Below are 21,359 nucleotides of genomic sequence, written 5' to 3'. Positions count from 1 at the left end.
CACAGTGTATTATGTGTGTGTATGTGTTTGGATCACATTTGACAATGCTCAGTGGTTACTCCTGACTTTGTCAGGACTCACTCCTGGTGATGTTTGGGGAACCATATAAGATGGCACTAATTGAACCTAGGATATCTGTGTGCTCATGTCTTACCTGCTATACTATGCTTTGGTCCCATATGCATGCTCATTAAATTTTCACATTACTCCTACAGATAGATACTGTTGCTGTTTCTATATTACAAATGAAGGATCAGAGAATCAGAGTTCCTGATAGTATGGGGTCACTTAACTTGCTTACAGTGCCTTGTTAGATCCCCAGAACCACATAAGGTTTCCCCCAAACATCATCAGGTATGATCTTTCAACACAGAGCCAGGAATAAGCCTTGAGCACTCTCAGGTCCTGAGATGAAAGGAGGATAGTGTAACTCCTCCCCCAACTTCCGCCTCTCTTACCTGGATGGGAGGGGTCTGTGGTTGTTAATAAAGGAGTTGTCTGAGGAGTGAGAGAGAGATTCAGCAAGAAGCCTCAGTAGGAAGCACCGTGGAGAGAGAGCAGAGACAGGATAGATGCAGAGTAGCTGAAGGAGGCTGCTTAAATGGTTAGCTTAGAAGCCACACATGGTGATTAAAGCCTTGTAATATAGCTGATGTATAATGAACCTGAATGCTGTGGATCATTTCTTCACTGTTATCCTGAACCCTCAGGCCCGCCAGGCCAAAGAAGCTGCAGGTGCCTGGCCTGGCCAAGAAAGGCCTCACCATCCATCCATCATCATCCACAACCATCAAGGACTCATTAATTTAATTAATTCAACAGATAGTTCAGAATGCATTAGACACTTTCTGTAGCAGATTGGCACTGAGAGCCTAGGGCACCACAGAAGCTGCAGAATTGTTCTACATACAGGAATCTCCCTGAATCCATGTGACTCACCTGGTCTCTGATACTGATCACTTATTTATTTATTTATTTATTTATTTATTTATTTATTTATTTATTTATTTATTTTGCAGTGTGGAGGCTGCCAGCATTGGATTTGTCATTGTTATCGACAGACGAAGGGACAAGTGGAGCTCCATAAAAGCATCCTTGACACGAATAGCTGTAAATATTTCATTTTGTGTTGTTACTTGAAAAGAAACATAAATGGTCTACTCAGTTATTTCAAATCAAGAATTTAGAGAAAAATAACCATTTTTGTGCCACATTTTAGAAAGGTCTTTGGAGCATGGGTTTTAAATCATGTCCACATCTCTTCTGCCATCTGATGGTAACTCACTGACTATTGCTTATCAGTCATGCCATAGGCCTCATCAGTTTTTCTGCCATGTTGACAGCTCTGAACACTAAAGACAGACAGTTAAGGAGAGCTTGGAAGTAATGAGTGACCTGTGTTAAGTTATGATACATCAGGTATAAATACCACTGCATCCACAAATTTGAGCTATTTCTAATAGCCTATCTTAGCAAAGCCTGACACTTTTTTGCCCACAGCATGCTAATGGATCTCTAGCCATATTATCTGAATGTAACCCAACACAGACATACACACTGTGATTTTATAAGAATGTCTTCTCCAGAAACTGGAGACTTAGTACAGTGAATAGAGCATTTGCCTTGTATGTGGCTGACCTGGGTTCAACCCCCATTGCCAATATGGTCCCCCAAGCAGTGCCAGTGAACCCTGAGTGCAGAGCCAGGAGTAAGCTCTGAACACAGCTAGATATACCCCTAACAAAAACAAAAGGAGGGGCCAAAGAGATAGCACAGCAGTAGGGCATTTGCCTTGCACGAAGCCAACTTGGAATGGACCTGGATTTGATTTCCGGCATCCCATATGGTCCTCTGATTCTACCAGGAGTAATTTCTGAGTGCAGAGCCAGAAGTAACCCCTGAGCACCCTGCCAGTTGTAACCAAAACAAATTTAAAAAAAAACCCAAAATGTTTGTTTTCTTCATAAACTTTACAAATATCCCTCTTGGGTTTAGGGTATGTTGTCGGGGAGAGAGCCATCCAATGCAAGACACAATTCAGTTCAGTATTTAAATGATTTTTCCCCATACACTAGAGAAACATCTGCAAAGCTAGATGAAAAGCTAGATGTAAGTAATTTATTGCCAGGGCAATTGGCTGATGCTGTGCTTTCTTTTATTTAATTTTGCACAGCACAGATTTGGAAGGGTTTACTTTTTCTTCTCAGTAAAAAAGTATCTCTTACTGTCTTTCAGCACCAAGATATATCCTTTTTCTGTGGATACTCAACTGCATGGGTCAACAGAGACACCTAAGGACAATAGGGACTGGTTATTAAGGAGGGAATATGGTAGGGTAGGAATGTGCGTGTAGAGGCAAGAATAGGAGACAGACTTTTGAAAACTAACCTGTGCCTAATTAGAGGCAGTCTCTCTCTTACACACACCTGCACATTCACACAGTTTCAGATGACTCTAGAGACACTCAGAGAGAGACACACATCGTGTCCCAGCTCTTTTATCCTGGCATGACAGGACAAAATGCTTATGTTTGGAAGTCTGTATGCCAAAGATGAGGGAAGGAAAAATCCCCTTCTTTTGTGCTTCAATTGTTTTTTCTTTTTTATCTAATTTTGGTTGTAGGAGTTTATTTATGGCAACTACAATGATGACAGATGACCTGAGGATGTAGACTCTTGACAGTGTCGATGGCTATTTCAGAGGAGTGACCATGAGAGATTTCTTGTTTCTAAGAGTCTGTGGGAAAGACCTAAACACTGAAATCTAATTTGTTAAAATTTTAAAAATAGATCACTTTATGCACAAAAGACATGGTGGTGAGTAGCTCCAAACCAAGCTAGCAATTAAAATTTTTTCAAGTACTTATTGAAGATAGAATACCTAGAGTTCTTACCAGTCTAATGAGTCAGAACCTCCTTGGGTTAATGATGAGATTTATTTTTAACAAGACTATGGGAGGTTATTTTGGAGACCCCTTGAAGAATAGAAAGACATAAGCAATAAGTTGTTAAATGAATTAGAGCAATCTCATTTCTCAGAAACTCATCTCCAAATGAGAGCAATGCTTCTTGCGAGCAACTTAAAAATAAAATGCATTGAAAACATTTTATAAGTCAGTGGTAAAATTCATACTTTGTGTGTATGAGGCCCTGGATTCAATCCTCAGCACCAAAAATGAAAGATAGAAAGAAAGAAGGATTCTAAAGTTTATATAAAAATGTCTATGAACATTGAGTTCATAAATAAAAAATGATCAGACTTAAAGACCAAACCCAAAGCCAACAACAACAGAATCGATACCCAATCTTCAACAAGCTATACATAGTCCGGGGGCAAGATGGGGATAGGGTTGGAGGGAGGACAACACTTGTGGTGGAAATACCCCTGATTCAATGACACTATGTACCTTAAATATTACTGTGAAAGACTTGTAATTCACGTTGGTCACAATAAAAATTATTTTTAAAAATGTCTATTTCAGTGTAATTAATAATAGTCAAAATACAGAAAAGTCAAAACCACTAACAATAAGAGATTGGTTAAATCAGGTATTCATGAGAAATAATATTTCAAAGATTTTTAATTTGGGTGCTTTGGGCCACACCTGGTGGTGCTCAGGGCTCACTCTTGGCTCTGTGCTAAGAGATCACTTCTAGTGGGGCTTGGAGGGACAATATTGGGTGCATGGGTTCTACCTGGGTTGACCACATGCGAGTCCTGCTGTTGTATTATCTCTCCAGTCCCCATCAGTGATTTTTTTTTAATAACAGGAAGAAAACTGATATATATTAGGTGAAAGGGTAACTTAAAAAGTACTTTTGCAGGGGCTAGAGAGGTAGCATGGAGGTAAGGTGTTTGCCTTGCATGCAGAAGGTCGGTGGTTCAGGTCCCGGCATCCCATATGCTTGAGCCTGTCAGGAGCGATTTCTGAGCATAGAGCCAGGAGTAACCCCTGAGCGCTGCTGGATGTGACCCCCCCCCCAAAAAAAAAAGCAAAAACAAAGTACTTTTGCAGAATAAATTTTAACCATTATTAAATAATGTAAGCAGAGAAAATATTTTGATAGTAATAAAATTGAAATGGAAAATGATTATGAGACCATGAGGCTTTATTTTTCTAAAGCATATTTAATTATTACCTTCTTAATTTCCATGGAAACTTCCCAATTTCTATAAAGAATATAAAATATTTTTGTAATCAGAAATATTTTTGTAGGTTTTATTTTATTTTATTTTATTTTTTTGGTTTTTGGGTCACACCCGTCAGTGTTAATGGGTTACTCCTGGCTCTATGCTCAGAAATCACTCCAGGCAGACTCGGGGAACCATATGGGATGCCGGGATTCAAACCATCATCCTTCTGCATGCAAGGCAAATGCCTTACCTCCATGCTATCTCTCCGGCCCTGTGTTGGTTTGATTTTTTTAAAGAAGAGTTTGAATTTGCTAACACTTATGGGCTCCTTAGCTCTGAAATCCTCTGAAATAAAATTTAAAATTTTTGACATCTACGATGTTTATTTAATTTTGTTATCTGTGAATTTTGTCAAGAGTATACCAGTGAATATGACATTTGCCCACTTTTCTTCATCTTTCCAGGTAGCCTTTCCAGGAAACTTGCAGCTCATATTTATTCTTCGTCCAGCTCGCTTTATCCAGAGGGCATTCACTGATATTGGCATTAAATACTATCAAGATGAATTTAGAATGAAGGTGCCGGTAAGCATGACCTTTTATCTTACTTCCACAGTGTCAGGGAATGTGGAGAAGATGCAATCTGAGCAGTTTTAAGGGAAATAGTTTTAAATTGGGAGTGTGTGGAGAGACAAACAAGACAAACAGACAGACAGTCATAGAGAGTAGAGTTCTGGGCAGAGGGCAGCAGCACGTGGAAGTAGAAAGTGGCTGGGATTACTTCATTATGTGAACTTCAAGGTGAAATCCCATTCTTGCCAGAAAACGTATAAAGTATGTTGGGGGAAAATAGGAGGTGTGGAGTCCGTCTTAAATGTAGGACTCTGGCAACAATGAGATGTTTTTTTAAATAAAGATTTTTGAGTTGACTTGGGTAAAATGGTATTGGAGATATATAAATTTGAACATGGTATCCAAGACCATGGAAAGAGATTAAAAGAGGAAGATAAATGCTAATAGTATGGGTGAAATAAATTAAGGTTTTTAATATATGGGCATGGTTTATGTGTAGGTAACTATAGAATTAAACTAAAACCAACATTGCAATACTCAAAAGAGAAAAAAATTATACAATTGAAATGTTTACTTATTATACAGCAGAGATATAAGTAAATTGACTCTTTTCTTTCAGTGGATGGGAATGAGTTAGTAAGAACTAATTTGATGTCAACAGTTAAGTGGATAAGAAAATTTTCGCTTAGTCATTATATTATATTATATTATATTATATTATATTATATTATATTATATTATATTATATTATATTATATTATATTATTATATTATATTATATTATATTATATTATATTATATTATAAATTGCATTAAGCAACTAAAACAAATGTAGTATTAATGGATGCACCAACATGAATATGGTTGAGAAATATTCCCTTGAAGGAAAGAAGTTAGATACTGAAGAGTATATATTTTGCCATTTTTTATATAAAATTCAGGAAGATGACAAACTAAATTATTGTGATAGAAAGTTAAAAATAGGGGCCGGAGAGGTGGCGCTAGAGGTAAGGTGTCTGCCTTGCAAGCGCTAGCGTAGGATGGACCATGGTTCGATCCCCCGGCATCCCATATGGTCCCCCCAAGCCAGGAGCTATTTCTGAGCACATAGCCAGGAGTAACCCCTGAGCATCAGATGGGTGTGGCCCAAAAACCAAAAAAAAAAAAGTTAAAAATAGTGGCTACTTGCTTATAATATCAAAGATAAGGAAACAATCTAAATGTCCAACTGTGGATGAATGAATCAAGAAGTAGTAGTATATACACAGAGTGGGATACTATATAGCACTAAGAAAAGACAAAATCATGCAGTTTGCCACAACATGGATGGAACTAGAGAATATCATACTGAGTATAGGTCATTTGGTAGGAAAGGGATAGATGCGGAAAGATCTCTCTTATATGTGCAACTTAACAGGTAAACAGCAAGGTAGCAACAAGGAGGCAAAGGCAGCAAAATGGGAAGTTTAATCTGCAGAACTTAATTTATAGTGGAAAGTGGTGAATCATGAGTGGTTAAAAGATTTTTGGGTCCATGAGGGAGGGAGGTGGGTACTACAGTGATGAGTGTGATGCTGGACTGCTGCACACATAAAGCCATCATTACACCAATATTATAACTCACAATACTTCAATTAATAATGAAACAAATTTAACAAGCAGAGGCTGATGTTGAGGGCAGAAGGAGAGAATGACTGGAAGAAGTGACTGAAAAATGTTCAACATCTTAATTGGATGATGTTATGTATGTATTCACTCTTCAAAGCTAATATAAATTAAACATCTTAAAATCTGTGCATTTTATTTATGAAAGTTGTATCTCACTTGGAAAAATAAAAAATAGTTGAGACAAAGTAATAAAGATAATAAAATTATAACGTGGGAGAGTTTAATTGGGAAAAAATTTTGAACTCAGAGAAACATTTCAAGAACAAGAATGATGGAGCAGAAGTCTTCCATACACCACAAAAGCACCAAGGGGAGAGTAAATGAACCTGAAAGGAGTCTATAGTTAATCCCATGACAAAATATTTCAAGGGTGGAGAAACCCTGTATCTCTTAGGCAAAGGAAATTCCTTTTCGAATGACCCCAATATTTACTGTGCATCTGCAGGAGGGGAAAAAAAAAGCACAAAACAATTTTTTATTATTATTTACTTATCTATTTTTTGTTGATTTCATTGTTGTGGTTTGGTTATTGAAGTGGATGTCTCCATTTATATTTATTTTCTCCTTTTCTTTCCTTATGTGCTCTGCCACATTTTTTTTTTATCTCAATACCATGGCTTTTATATGGTGCTTACCCTTTTTTTTTTTTTTTGAATGCTCACTGGATATTTTATTTGACAGTTCTTTATGTACTGTTGTGGTGTTTCACCTTCTTTTTCCCCTTCGTCTCTCAAACCAAGGATGAAAGCCTCTAGATTCTAGAAGGACTCCGCCCATTTCCGGAGTATCTGATTCTTTTTTTCTTCAGGTTATTACTTTTCTCCAAACAAAACCGCATAACTTGAACTATCTAGTCCCGCCTCCCAATTGGGGGGGAATAAGGGAGGTACCAAGACCAAATAGGTATAAGACCACTAAGTAGTAAGCTAGGCACAGAGGGGACCACTTATTCTAGCAGCCCCGGGGGTAAGGGAAGAGGATATGGGAAGAAGGACGGGAACGGAGGTGGAGGGAGGACAATTCGGTGATGGGAATTTCCCTGATTTTATGTTGATATGTACCTAAAATATTATTATCAATGATATGTAAGCCACTATGATTAAAATAAAAATTATATTTAATTAAAAAAATGATCAGACTTGAAAAAAAAAGAATGATACAAGAACATTCCAATTTTTTACCCAGAATCATTACCTATTGTTAACACTTTATTCCATTTACTTAATGATTTATTTGCCTTTTTCTTCTATAAATTTTGTATAACTTTATAGGTATATATTACATATTATAATTTTATATTGCTATTATATATGATGATGCTCAGGGGTTACTACTAACTGGAAACTCAGGAATAACTTCTGTCAGTGCTTTGGGGAATCATATGGGATGCTGGGGAATCAAACTCAGGTCACCTGTGTAACCAAAGCCCTGCCCACTGTACTGTTGCTCCTGCCCCTGCTTCTTTTCATTTCTTAATGTTCACCTATAGCTTTCAATTTTAGCTTTCAACTAAAATTCCCTCTGGGTTCTCTAACACTGATCTGAAACTGAAGATAAGGGCCATACATTCCTCTCCTGCTCTCTGAGCAGAATGAGCACCCTTGGCAGCCAGGTTTCTTCCCTATACTATCTTGCACTTTAGTTCTTATTGTCAATGTGCTACCAGAGCAGCCACTATTTGCATACAAAATACTCTTGTAATTTCTAATTGGTAAAAGCTAAATATATTTTTGAAACTTCAAAAAGGAAATTGGGGGCAGGGGGAAGAATTGATGAATTTAGACTTTCCTTGTTTCCTTTTTCTTACATTCTGAAAATAATTGTTTAATTCCCCATCATTTGTTTTTCCCAGAATTTTTTGAGATGACATGGGGGCTGATGAGGCTGAACATGCCATGTAGTCATCAAATTCCACAAAATTTAAATTCTAGCCAGCAGGCCTATGGCACTTGCTATTTTATCCCTCAGAGCCTGGCATCTTTACAGGCTTAGTTCACACCTGCTTAATGAGAAAACAGATCTTGTTTTTTTGATAGACCTTGGTCTATAGCTTTCATTCTGTTTCTTTCAAAGTGATTTTATGACTTTTTGAGTGCTATGTAATCATATAGAAGAAGCTTATATTCTTGGCCCCATCTTGGACCAAGAATCAATTTTCAAAATAATCAATGGGGGAAGAAATACAAAGTCATTAGTTAAAGGTACATTAAAGATGTGTTGCAGGTGGAGAGATGTATTGTTGCTCCTGTGGAAGGGTTGAAAGAGCATCTCAGAGAGAGTGAGGGCCATGCCCTGGTTGCATTCCTGCTGACGAGAGAAAGGGGAAGTGGTGACTGACAGCTTTCTTTAGCTGTATGGGTGTTTTCTCACCAGTATCGGCATGCTCCTTGGCTGCTGTTTGCTTTTATAATTTCCATGTGCTTGTACTTCTCAGTCTACCTTGCAAGATATACAACAAGCGTGTCACTTTTGGCACATCTCTTTCATGTATACTCCTCAGTCATCCCTGAATTCTATGTTATTTAGGTTTTCCTCAGTTCCCCAATCCTTTATTGGTCTTACACTTGAGTTGGGTGATGAAGGGCAGAGTACACCTTACCTTGGGAACTTTTGGCAAAAAAATATCCAAAGCAAGACCTACCTCTTGAAGGCATCTTGAAACTGAGCTTCAGGTCCTATTGTCATTTTATCAATATTAGTCAATGTTCTGTTTGTTTTTGTTCAAAGGTAGGAAATAGAAAGGGACTTTAAAACTCTCTCTGCTAGCTATAACATCTATGTTGGGTATGAATACCTGATCAGGCAAACTTGAGGTGCTGCAAATAATTGATTAGTTTCCTTTTTCTTACAGATTGTTATGTTGAACTCTGTTGCTGACCTTCATGGCTACATTGACAAAAGTCAACTGACTGTAGACTTGGGAGGAACTTTGGAATATCATCATAGTCAGTGGATGAATCATAGAACTGTGAGTGCTAAGTAAAATGACCTTTCAACATCTCTCCTCAATTTCCAGAAGCAGGGAAGTTAGATTAACTGTTGACTAGGACTTCCTATTATTGGGAAGGTTGTGTTTTCAGAGCCATGGCTGAAACAAATAGGGTAGAACACAAAATATTAGAACTTCTGCTGTGCCTATCAATCCAGTTCTTCCAATTCCTTGTTTGAGACTCTTGCTTTCTTATTGATTTTGTCTGGTTGATCTGTCCTGTCAAATGATGAGAGTCGGTGTTAAAGTCTTCCTCTGCTATTATGTTGTCATAGATCTATAGCAGTTGCTTTATAAATGTTGCTGCCTTTTTACTTGGTGTTTATGTATTCATAAGAGTTAAGTCCTCTTGCTCTACCGATCATTTAATCAGAATGTGATGTCCAACCCATGTCCAATTTTAATTATTTAGTCAAAATGATATTTTATCTGTTACAAATATAGTAACTTCTGATTTGTTTTTACTATACCATTATTGTGTATGATAGTTCTCTGTCAATTTGTATATTTATTCCCAAACCTGTGAATATCATAGGAGTTCTAGTATGTCTCTTGTCAGACAGAATGTTGTATTTTTGTTTCCTGATCTAGCCAGCATTCTGTGCCTTTTGAAAGGATGCTTTAGCCCTTTGACAGTTTGAGAAATTATTGATATGAAGGAGTTTCTTTCCATTTTTCTATGAGAATTTTTGTCTTTTGGGAACATTTTTAAAATAACCATTTAGTTTTCTTGCAGAGCTAGCTTAGATGCCACAAATATCTTCAGATATTGTTTCTCCAGTGGTTTTATCATTTCCTCAAATCTTAGGGATAGCCTTGCATGGTAGGGAATTCTTGTTGATTTGTTTTGTTTTGTATTTTGTTGTTGTTTTTTTTTGTTTTGTTTTGTTTTGTTTTGTTTTGTTTTTGGGCCACACCCGGTAACGCTCAGGGGTTACTCCTGGCTATGTGCTCAGAAGTTGCTCCTGGCTTGGGGGACCATATGGGACACCGGGGGATCGAACCACGGTCCATCCAAGGCTAGCGCAGGCAAGGCAGGCACCTTACCTTTAGCGCCACCGCCCGGCCCCTTTGTTGTTGTTTTTATTGTGTGGCCACACCTGTCAATACTCAGGGCTCACTCCTGTCTCTGAACTAGTAGACTTGGTGGACCATATGGGATGCTGGTAATCAAACATGGGTCACTGCATGCAAGGCAAATAAATGCCTTACATGCTGTACTATCACTCCGGCTAGGTAGGGAATTTTTGTTTGGTGGTTCTTTTCAGTTGGTTGTCACATGTAACTGTTGTTCAGCAAGCTGGCCTTTGTAGCTACAGAAAGATTATTGAATTTGCCTGACTTAGTTTGGGGATGGTTATATTAAACCAGTCTCATGGGTGGAATTAACCTATAGAGTATTTGCTGCCTGCTGCGTGGGTGTAGCTGCTGCTTGGCATAGCTCCTGAACATTGCCAGGTATGACTCCCAAACAGAACAGAAGATTGTGAATATACAGAGGGTTAATTGCTAGCCTTGCACTTACTTAAACCCATAAAACCTGGGTTCAATCTTTAGCATCCCATCTGGTCCCTTAAGCCTGCCAGGAGTGAATCCTTAATGCAGAGCCAGGAGTAGTCCTGAGCACCACCAGATGTGGCCCCCTCAAAAAAAACTAGTAACTATAAATATGTAAGCTAGTAGCTGAGAATCTTTTGGGTCTAGACATAAAGGTAGATGAACCTGGTTCTGAAAACCCTATCATTCTAGCCTAGTGCAGACTTTTGGCATATAAAAGAAAACCTCTTGAGATCTGACACATATTTGATTATGTAGGTTTGGATTTGCCTAATTGGTCTCTGATAATTTAGGAGCAGAGGTCATATTTCCAAATGAGTATTAGGAATTAGCAATTTTGCTTTCACCATTTATCCCTACAGAAGCTTTTGGGGGCCACTTACTATGTGATACGCACCAGAGGAACAGAGATGTAGGTCTAAGAATGTTTGACCTTCTGAGTCAGAGGAAGTGGACACAGCAGTGCCAGTCTGACTGAACAGCATGGCTTGAGCACTCAAAGCCATTCACCTTCAAATAGTTCTTCTCATTGTCAGTGTTGCTTTTTATGTTTGATCACCTTTACTGTAGGACTCTGCTAAACTGCAGATAGCTCACTGGGGTAATTAGCTGTGAAGTCACTCACTAGGTATCAATTATTCATTTAATAGCCAAGTAGGGATCTGAGTGGAAGGTACATTTTTTGTTTGGCTTTATGATCACACCCAACAGTGCTCAGGAGCTATTCCCAGCAGTGCTCAGCGATCATGTCATGCCAGGGAATGAACCAGAGCTTCCCATATGTTAAAACTTATGCCCTAATACTTGAATCATTTTCCTGATACAAGACATACATTTTATTTAAGAAGAGGAAAAATATCACAACTATTCTCCATTAGAGACCTATTAAATAATTAAATAATTATTAAATTATTAAATAAACTATTAAATAATTTTCTTGAAGGTCACAAACGACCTAATCATCATTTCCTTATTCTCTTGGCACTGTCTGACAAGTTTATCTAGATTCTGTGTGTGCAAGAGGAGAGGACAAATAGTGTCATGTAGAGTGGGGAGAGTGAAGAGGATAAGGGAAGAGAGGAAGGATAGAAAAGAAGCAAGAAAGGGGTCAGAGTGATAGTACAGTGAGTAGGGCACTTGCCTCGCATGTGGCCAACCATGTTTGTCTCCAATATCCATATAGTTTCCTGAGCCAGCCAAGAATAATTCTTGAGTGCAGAGCTAGGAGTAACCTCAAAGCACTTCCAAATGTGGCCCAAAATAAACAAAAACAAAAAAGGAGCAAGAACGATTTATTAGGTGAAGATATGCATGATCTCTCCACATTGTGATGACTGTTTGACCTTCTAGGCTATTGAAAACTTTGCCTTGACATTGAAGAACACAGCCCAGATGCTCCAGACATTTGGGGTATATTTGGCCATGGCAGAGCTACCCAGAGGCATTCTATCTGCTGAAGACCTTCTCATGTGCCACACAAGGCAGCGGGACCAGCTGCAGGTGAGTGGTCAGTGTTCGACTCTCTCAGGCCAGTCTCTGGACCAGCAGGTGGGCAGTCTCCTGGTGACCACCAAGAGCAGAATGAAAAGGTAACTTCTCTTCTTCCCGTTGCTCCAGCGACTTGGCAGCCACTCAGCGAAGGGGGAGAAAAACATTTCTTAGGCCAAGGTGGTGAAAGTGAATCATCTCAGCTTGGTGCTGTAGAGACGTGTGAACATCCTTTCTCATGTGGCATTCCTAGAATGGACTTAGAACAGAGCAAGTTATAATGAGTTGAAAATGGCAGGAAGTGGGGTTAGAGTGATAGCACAGTGGTAGGGCATTTGCCTTGCATGCGGCTGACCCAGGATGAACCCGGTTTCAATCCCCAGTGTCCCATATGGTCCCCCAAGCCAGGAGCAATTTCTGAGCACATAGCCAGGAATAACCCCTGAGCGCACTGAGTGTGGCCCAAACCCAAAAACCAAAAGAAAGAAAAAAAAAAAAAAAGAAAATGGCAGGAAGGGGTATTTTGGCTAGAGTTTGAAGCATAAGCTTTCATGTGGTTGTTAGGATGTTACGAGAGATTCCAATAAACTTTATCACTTTTTGATTTAGAGGTATGTTTTTTATTTGGGGAGTAATTTGAGAAAGAGGACTATGTCAAGGGCTCTGAATATTCTGTACAACATGTTGAGAAGGGAGCCTGGCAGGTTCGGATTGTTCAATGAAGAGAATGTTGATGGGCGTCATGTTTTTCCACTGTCAGCATTGAATATTTTATTATTTTATTAAATATATTTTTATTTAAGTAACATGATCATATTTGGGTTACAGTCATAACCAGAACACCCCCCTTCACCAGTGCAACATTACCACCTCCCCCTGCATTGAATATTTTATTTTCTAGATCATCCCATTACTCCACAGAGCCTATTAGCATTTACTCTTCTTTCTTCCTGTTTACCAGGCCTGGTATTCACTACTCTATCTCTTCCTCTGTGGCTTTGCCTTTCCTGGATATTTTATATCAATAGCATTATACAGTGTATGTCTTTTTTCAGCATTTGTCTCTGTACATGATTATTTCAAGTCTTGGGTATATTGCATATGTATCAGTACACCATTCCTTACTCAGGCTAATTAATATTCCGATATAGTTTTACCATAATTACTATTCCGATATAGTTTGTTTATTGTTCACTGGTTGATGGGCATGTGAGTTGTTTACACTTTTGAGATGTTATAAATAATGTAAGACTTTAACCAAAAACTTCTATGAAAATCAGTTCTCTTATGTTTATATCTAGGAGTCTAATTGCTGGGTTATACGTTAGCTTTCTTTAAACTTTTTAAAGGCCCAATATAGTTTTGTTTTTCCATCAGTAGTCTAAAGATTTCAGATTCTTCACATTTTTATCAACACCTACACTTGTGCTCCTTTTATTGCAATTCTAATGGGTATATTGTTATGGCATTGATTTCATTTTTCTAATAATTAATGTTATTATTCAAGTACTTCTGTATTTCATAGCCATTTCTAAATCTTCTCTAGAAATACATCTTTCCAGATTTTTCCCATTTCTTACTTGAGTTGCTGTCTTTTCATGGTTGAATTGTATAAATACCTTGTGTATTTTGAATATTATATACTCACTGGATATATGATTTACAAAATTTTTGGTGGAACTACACCCCATGACAGTCAGAAAAAACTCCTGGCAGGCCCTAGGGATCACATGGGATGTCAGGAATTGAATCCACGTTTCATTATGCTAGTGCTTTGCCCTTGATTTGCAAATATTTTCCTCATTCTGTGTATTTTTTTGCTGTCTTGAGAGTGTCTTGTGAAGCACTAGGGTGCTTAATTATGATGATGTCCAATTTATTTATTTTCTTTTTGGGTGTTTGTACTTTAGTGTCATATGTAAAAAATCATGACCTATTTAAGGTTCTTAAGATTCATATTTATGTTTTCTTCTAACACTTTTGTTCCCCCCCCAACATTTTTGTTCTTAATTTATATCTACTCCTTTAATAATTATTGGCAAGTTTGTGAAATATTCAGGCTTAGTTATTAGCACTCCAGGAGGTTCTCAAGGACCAGGTGGTGCTGGGGATTAATCTAGGAGTCTGACATGCAAAGTATACATCTATTGAGTTACCTCTTTAACCTTCTTTGATCACTTTTGTTTCCTTTGTTTAGTTTGTCTTGAGGTCATCCAGCTGTGCTCAGACCTGTATCAGAGATCAGTCCTGGAGGTTTAGGAGACTGAGGATATGGGGTGTGGGGGCGTTGAACCTGGGTTGAATGCATGCAAGGCAAGTGCCCTAAGCACTATTCTATCTCTCTATCATCATCACCACCACCACCACCACCACCACCACCACCATCACCATCACCATCACCAATCCTCCCCAGGCCTCCGTTCAATTTTAATGTTTTTGCTTTTGCTTCATACCTGGCAGTGTACTGGGGTTAATCCTAGCTCCTCAGGGATCATTCTTGGTCAGGTTCAGGGGACCATATGGAGTGCCCACGACTAGGCCAGCAGCTGTATTATCTGCCTGACCCCTGAGTTGAATTTTATAATCAGTATAAGGTAAATATCTAATTTCCTTTTTCCCATGTAGATATTCCGTTGCCTCATGATCTAAGTTCCTATCAGAAAAAAAAATCTTTAATCAATTTGGTATTTCATTTTTTACTGCCTGATTTCAGCTTAGAGAAGCTCACCAAGCATCTGTAAGCAGTTCCCAGGATTACCAGGAACTTCCTCTTTGTGCAGGCCAGGTCTTGGTGTCAGCAGGGGGAGTGTTGCCATATTGCTTGTAATCTAAGTGATGACCTACATCCTGTCAAAGTTCCCTTTCCTCAGGAAATGGAAGCTCTTCTTAGAAAAAGATCCAGTACTAAGAGGAGCTTGGGGGTAGTCATACATAATGATCTTAAATCAGTCTAAAAGTGGTCTAACTCTCCATCTATGTGCTTAAAGTAGACATAGGAATGAGGTGAATGTGCTGTGGGGTGTGTGCTCAGGGAACCATATGGGGTGCTGGGGATCAAATCTGGGTTGGCAACCTGCAATACAAACAGCCCATCTGCTATAATATCACTCAGGCCATGCCTTCATACTTTTAAGGAGAAAGGAAAGTTGAGAGGAAAAGGCACGTCGTCCAGATAATTTGTTTGGTCATTTTAAACTATGTTTATGCAAGATGTAACCAATCAGATAGCAAAAACAGCTAAGTCATTCAGGTCGAACAGGCTGGCAGAGAGTGCAGACAGAGAGAAAATATGCAGATCAGCAGACCGGAGTGTGGCCTCAAAAGAAAACCAATTGAAAGCAACAACAAAAAAAAGAAGGGTGAATAATAATAATAGAGTGAGTAGGGTGATTAACTTGAATGCAGCCAACCTAGATCCTATCCTCAGCATTCCATATGGTCCCCAAACCCTGTCAGTAAAGAAGTTTGAATGTAGATTCAGGAGTAAGTTTAAAAGAAAATATCTGTTGGTCCTAAGACAACAATAAAAATAATCATGAATTATAATCAGATATAAAATCTTACTATTTATAATGGATCTATAGATTTTCTTTTTTAGTAAATCAGTTCATACTGTACTCTTCTGTACTGGTTTGGAAAATTATTCACAGAGGCAAACCAAACCCTCTGCTGTGTCCAGAAAAAGATTTCTTGGGATGAAGAGATAATAATGGGAGTAAAGTGCTTGTCTTGAACATAAACTATCCCCAGCACTACATATTGGCCCTCAGCACTGCCTGAAGGAGTTCTCTTTGAGTATATAGCGAGGCCATGAATACTGCCGGATGTGACCCCAACATAACCCTCAAATGAGAGTGTTCTTACTTCCTTTCATGGGCTTTCAGATGATTTAGTCAACTGAGACACTATATCATGAATTCATATAAATAGGATAAAATTACCACATGTTGTTAAAATAAGAAATTTAATAGCACTATGTTTATTTTCCCATCATGTAAGAAGAAAAAAATGGTCCTTCTGTTATATGATAGGGCAATCTTGATAAGTATGACTACTGTTTAGTATTTGATATTTATGCTACTCAGAACTTGTTCAATTTTGTACCTAAAGATTAAGTTTCCAATAGACCCTGATTAATCATTTCACTTCTACTTCTCCTCACCCCCAGTCCATAGCACAGCTGAGCAGAGTGCCTGATTGGTAATAATAACTATTTATAGATACATTTTGAATGAATGAATATCTATATTCATGCTTAACATTGTCACAGTAAAATAATTCTCACCCAAAAATCTGAATTATTTTGACTTGGAAGCATTTTCTTTTGTCCTGTTAACTAGGCCTTCTCTGGAACCAATTATTTGTTTCCATAATGGTGAATTTAATGATGAGTTCACTCTACACTGTTTGGTTGTTCAAACTCTACATTTCTTCAGTGCCTCCACTCTACCTCCAGGCCTCTTTTCTAAGTCCTACAAGACTTCCTCATGATTCTGGCAACTGAAGGTTGCCTGGACTAGTTGGCTCAGATGGTTACCACATTCTGCATGATATCTTTGTGGAATGGTCAGTGTCTGCTCTACCCACATATTCACTTGTAACTGTGCACAAGGGTACACTACATTTGGCAATTTGCTCTTTCTATTTTTCAAATATTATAATTCCCAAATGTTTCCTTTTCCTGGTGGCTGAGCTTGGTAACCCTTCTGGAACTGACTATGTAATCATGTTCCCTGACTGTAAGCAGATCATTATTTGTTCAATATGTTTAACTGTGTAAAGGGAAAAGATAGTATATGAAGTCATTTATTGTAACACTCCTTTCCTCTCTCATATATTTATTCACACTTCATATTCCAAATTTTTACCTCCATGTGACTCATTTGCTCTGGTAAGATATCTTTTCTTTGATTCTTTTCTCTTTCTTCCCAGCTCAGCTTCACATTAAAACTAGAATCTTTTGAAATGTTTGGTAATCAGAATCTAAGAAAAGACTAAAGTTTTTTGTGTGTGAGGAGGAAGAGGTGGGTAAAGAATTAAGTGCTCTTATCAATGTATTCTTCTCATTTTGGGGGGGGGGAGTTGATTTTTAGTTTTTGTAAATAGTTTAAATTTTTTTTTAGATTTTGTAAATAGTTTACTTGTTTTTTCCAGAAAGTAATGTTTATTAACATCTTTTTAAAAAAAATAATGGAAGAGAAAACTGCTACTGAATGTGAGAATTGTTATTATTTACAAGTTTTACTGCAACAGGCATACTTCAAATCATCACAGGAATACAATTTTTCACACCTAGAATGACTACTATCTAGGTAGAATATTATTGCAAATATCAAGTGACTGTCCCAATTAAGAGACATAAAAATAAGTATAAAAGAAATAGCCACGGGCCCGGAGAGATAGCACAGCGGTGTTTTCCTTGCAAGCAGCCAATCCAGGACCTAAGGTGGTTAGTTCGAATCCCGGTGTCCCATATTGTCCCCCGTGCCTGCCAGGAGCTATTTCTGAGCAGACAGCCAGGAGTAGCCCCTGAGCACCGCCGGGTGTGGCCCAAAAAACAAAAAAAAGAAAAGAAAAAAAAAGAAAAGAAATAGCCACAAGAAACAAAAAAGGGTATTTGCTACATAAAACTGGGTGGCTCTCAAGGGTTATTCCTGGCTATGCATTCAGGAATTGCTCCTGGCTTGGGGGACTATATGGGATGCTAGGGAATTGGACCGCAGTCCATCCTAGGCTAGCATGCAATAGACAGATTCTTTACCGCTTTGCGCCACCACTCTGGCTTCTTCTCCTCATTTCTCATTTGTCCTATGTATCTGTAACCTTATTTTATTTTATTTTATTTTGGGGATTTGGGGGGTGGCGTTCAGGGATTACTCCTGGCTCAGCACACAGATATCACTCCTGGAAGTCTTGGGGACCATATGGGATGCTGGGAATTGAACCACGATCCATTCTAGTTTGGTTGCATGCACGGCAAACACCCTACTGCTGTGTTATCTCTCTGGCCCCTTATTTTATTTATTTAGTTAGTTTTTGAACTTTTAATAGTTTTTATTGAGGCCAATATTAATTACAAGTCTTTCACATTTACCACAGTGTTGGAAGTTTTTATCATAGTGATTAGACAAGAAAAATCTATCAAGGGCATCCAGATAGGAAAGGAAGAAGTCAAGCTGTCACTATTTGCAGATGAAATGATATTATACTTAGAAAACCCTAAGGACTCTATAAAAAAGTTTCCAGAAACAATAGTTCATATAGCAATGTGGCAGGATACAAAATTAACACAAAAAAATCAATGGTCTTCTTATACATTAATAATGATAGACACTTAAAAAAATCCTATTCATATTATGTAACACAAACTCAAATATCTTGGAATCAACTTAACTAAAGATGTGAAGGACCTATACAAAGAAAACTACAAAACATGCTTCAAGAAATAAAATAGGACACAGGGAAATGGAGACACATACCCTGTTCATGGATTGGGAGGCTTAACATCATTAAAATGGCAATATCCCCAAAGTATTGTACAGATTTAGTGCAATCTCTCTAAGGATACCCATGACATTCTTCAAAAAAGTGGATCAAACACTCCTGAAATTCATTTGGAACAATAAACACCCATGAATAGCTAGAACAACCCTTGGAAAAAAGAATATGGGGAGCATCACTTTCCCCAACTTTAAATTGTATTACAAAGAAATAGTTATTAAAACAGCATAGTATTGGAATAAAGACAGATCTTCAGATCAGTGGAATAGACTTGCATATTCAGAGAATGTTACCCAGGCACACAATCAATTAATCTTTGATAAAGGGGCAAGGAATGTAAAATGGAGCAAGGAAAGCCTCTTCAACAAGTTGGCACAACTGGTCAGTCACTTGCAAAAAAGCGAACTCAGACCTCCATTTTACATCATGCACAAATGTCAAATCCAAATGGATTAAAGACTTTAATATCAGGCCTGAAACCATAAGATATATTGAACAACATGTAGATAAAGCACTCCATGACATTGAGACTAAAGGCATCTTCAAGGAGGAAACAGCCTCCCTCCAAACAAGTGAAAGCAGAGATAAACAGTTGGAACTATATTAAGCTGAGAAGCTTCTGTACATCAATGGAAATAGTCCCTAGGATACAAAACCCACCCGAAGAATGAGGAAAACTATTCACCCATCACCCATCAGACAAGGGGCTAATATCAAAAATATACAAGGTACTGACAGAACTTTACAAGAAAAAAATATAACCCCATCAAAAAGGTGGAGAAAAAAATGAACAAATACTTTGTCAAAGAAGAAATAAAAATGGCAAAAGGCACATGAAAAATGCTCCACATCACTAATCATTAGGGAGATGAAAATCAATACAACTATGAGGTACCATCTCTGTGTACCAGAGAGACTGGCACATATCACAAAGAACAAGAATAATCAGTGCTGTCGGGATGTGGAGAGAAAGAAACTCTCATTCATTGCTTGTGGGAATGCCATCTAGTCCAGCCTTTATGGAAAACAATATAAAGATTTCTCAAAAAACTGGAAATTGAGCTCCCATATGATCCAGCTATACCATTCATAGGGATATTCCATAGGAACACAAAAATACAATACAAAAATCCCTTCCTAACACCTACATACATTGCAGCACTATTTACAATAGCCAAACTCTGGAAACAACCTAGATGCCCTTCAACAGATAAATGGCTAAAGAAACTGTGGTACATATACACAATGGAATATTATGCAGGCATCAGGAGAGATGAAGTTATGAAATTTTCCTATACATGGATGTACATGGAAACTGTTATACTGAGTGAAGTAAACCAGAGGGAAAGAGAGATACACAGAATAATCTCACTGATCTATGGGTTTAAAAAAAAAGACATCAGTGTTATAATCCCCAGAGATGAAGGCCAGAAGAACCAGCTCACAATATGAAGCTTACCATAAAGAGTGGTGAGTGCAGTTAGAAAAATAACTACACTAACAACTATCATGACAATGTTAATGAGTGAGAGAAGTAGAATGCCTGTCTCAAATACAGGCAGGGGCTGGGAAGGAGGGAGGTGGGGCATTGGTGGTGGGAATGTTGAACTGATGAAAGGGTGGTGTTCTGTTTATGACTGAAACCCAACTACAATCATGCTTGTAATCATGGTGCTTAAAAATAAATAAATAAATAAATAATGTTTGTGTATAAAAAAAAGTCTTTCAGTTATGTTTAAGGAACATAATGCTAATTGGGGCAATTCCCAATTGACGACCACCTGCCGCCCCTGTTCCTAGCATGCATCCCATTCCTATACCCTTAGCCCCCTGGACTGCTGGTGTAACATAAATCCCTTTTGTGTATAGCTTGTTGTGGTTTGGGTCTCTTGATTCCATTGTTGTTGATTTTGGGTTGAGTATTTAGGTCTGGTAATTTTTTTGTTTTAGTTTTTTTAGTAATTTTTAGTTTTTGTTTTTTGGGTCACACCCAGTGGCACTCAGGGGTCACTCCTGGCTATGCACTCAGAAATCACTCCTGGTTTAAGGACCATATGAGATGCTGGGGATTAAACCAAGGTCCGTCCTGGTCAGTTGCATGCCCTAACGCTTGCGCCACCCTGAGATGAATATCAAAAACATTTTCTTGATGACTATAAAAAGTTAAAAATAATTTTTATTAACCAGTTCTGCTTATCATTTGTTACCTAGAAAAAAGATAACTGCTGTTGATTTAAGAGTTAGAGAGTGCTTGGACGGGGTCAAAATGGCTCTTGGATATTTTGAATCTTGTATCATACTTACACTTTACTTAGTAAGAACACCAGATTTCAAATGCTGCAGCTTAACTGTATAAAACTTTTAACTTCCTGATGAAGAAAAATCTGGGTCTACTATTCTTCTCACCCCAAATCATCCAAATTTAATGTTATTCATTCTGCTTCAAAAGG

General features: G+C 38.0%; 1 protein-coding gene across 1 annotated transcript in view; it reads left to right on the top strand.

The window, feature by feature from the left end:
• The window catches only part of MCF2L2 (MCF.2 cell line derived transforming sequence-like 2), a 257,863-nt gene that overhangs the window by 70,851 nt on the left and 165,653 nt on the right, over positions 1–21,359 (top strand). The window contains exons 6-9 of the mRNA XM_049775600.1: positions 1,020–1,110; positions 4,599–4,718; positions 9,226–9,342; positions 12,271–12,420. Coding sequence (XP_049631557.1) covers positions 1,020–1,110; positions 4,599–4,718; positions 9,226–9,342; positions 12,271–12,420 — 478 coding nt within the window. The remainder of the gene's footprint in view (positions 1–1,019; positions 1,111–4,598; positions 4,719–9,225; positions 9,343–12,270; positions 12,421–21,359) is intronic.

The sequence above is a fragment of the Suncus etruscus genome, chromosome 6, assembly GCF_024139225.1.
Source record: "Suncus etruscus isolate mSunEtr1 chromosome 6, mSunEtr1.pri.cur, whole genome shotgun sequence".
Taxonomy (NCBI): domain Eukaryota; kingdom Metazoa; phylum Chordata; class Mammalia; order Eulipotyphla; family Soricidae; genus Suncus; species Suncus etruscus.
The sequence above is the reverse complement of the archived record's forward strand: the minus strand, read 5'-3'. Positions and strand labels throughout refer to the sequence as shown.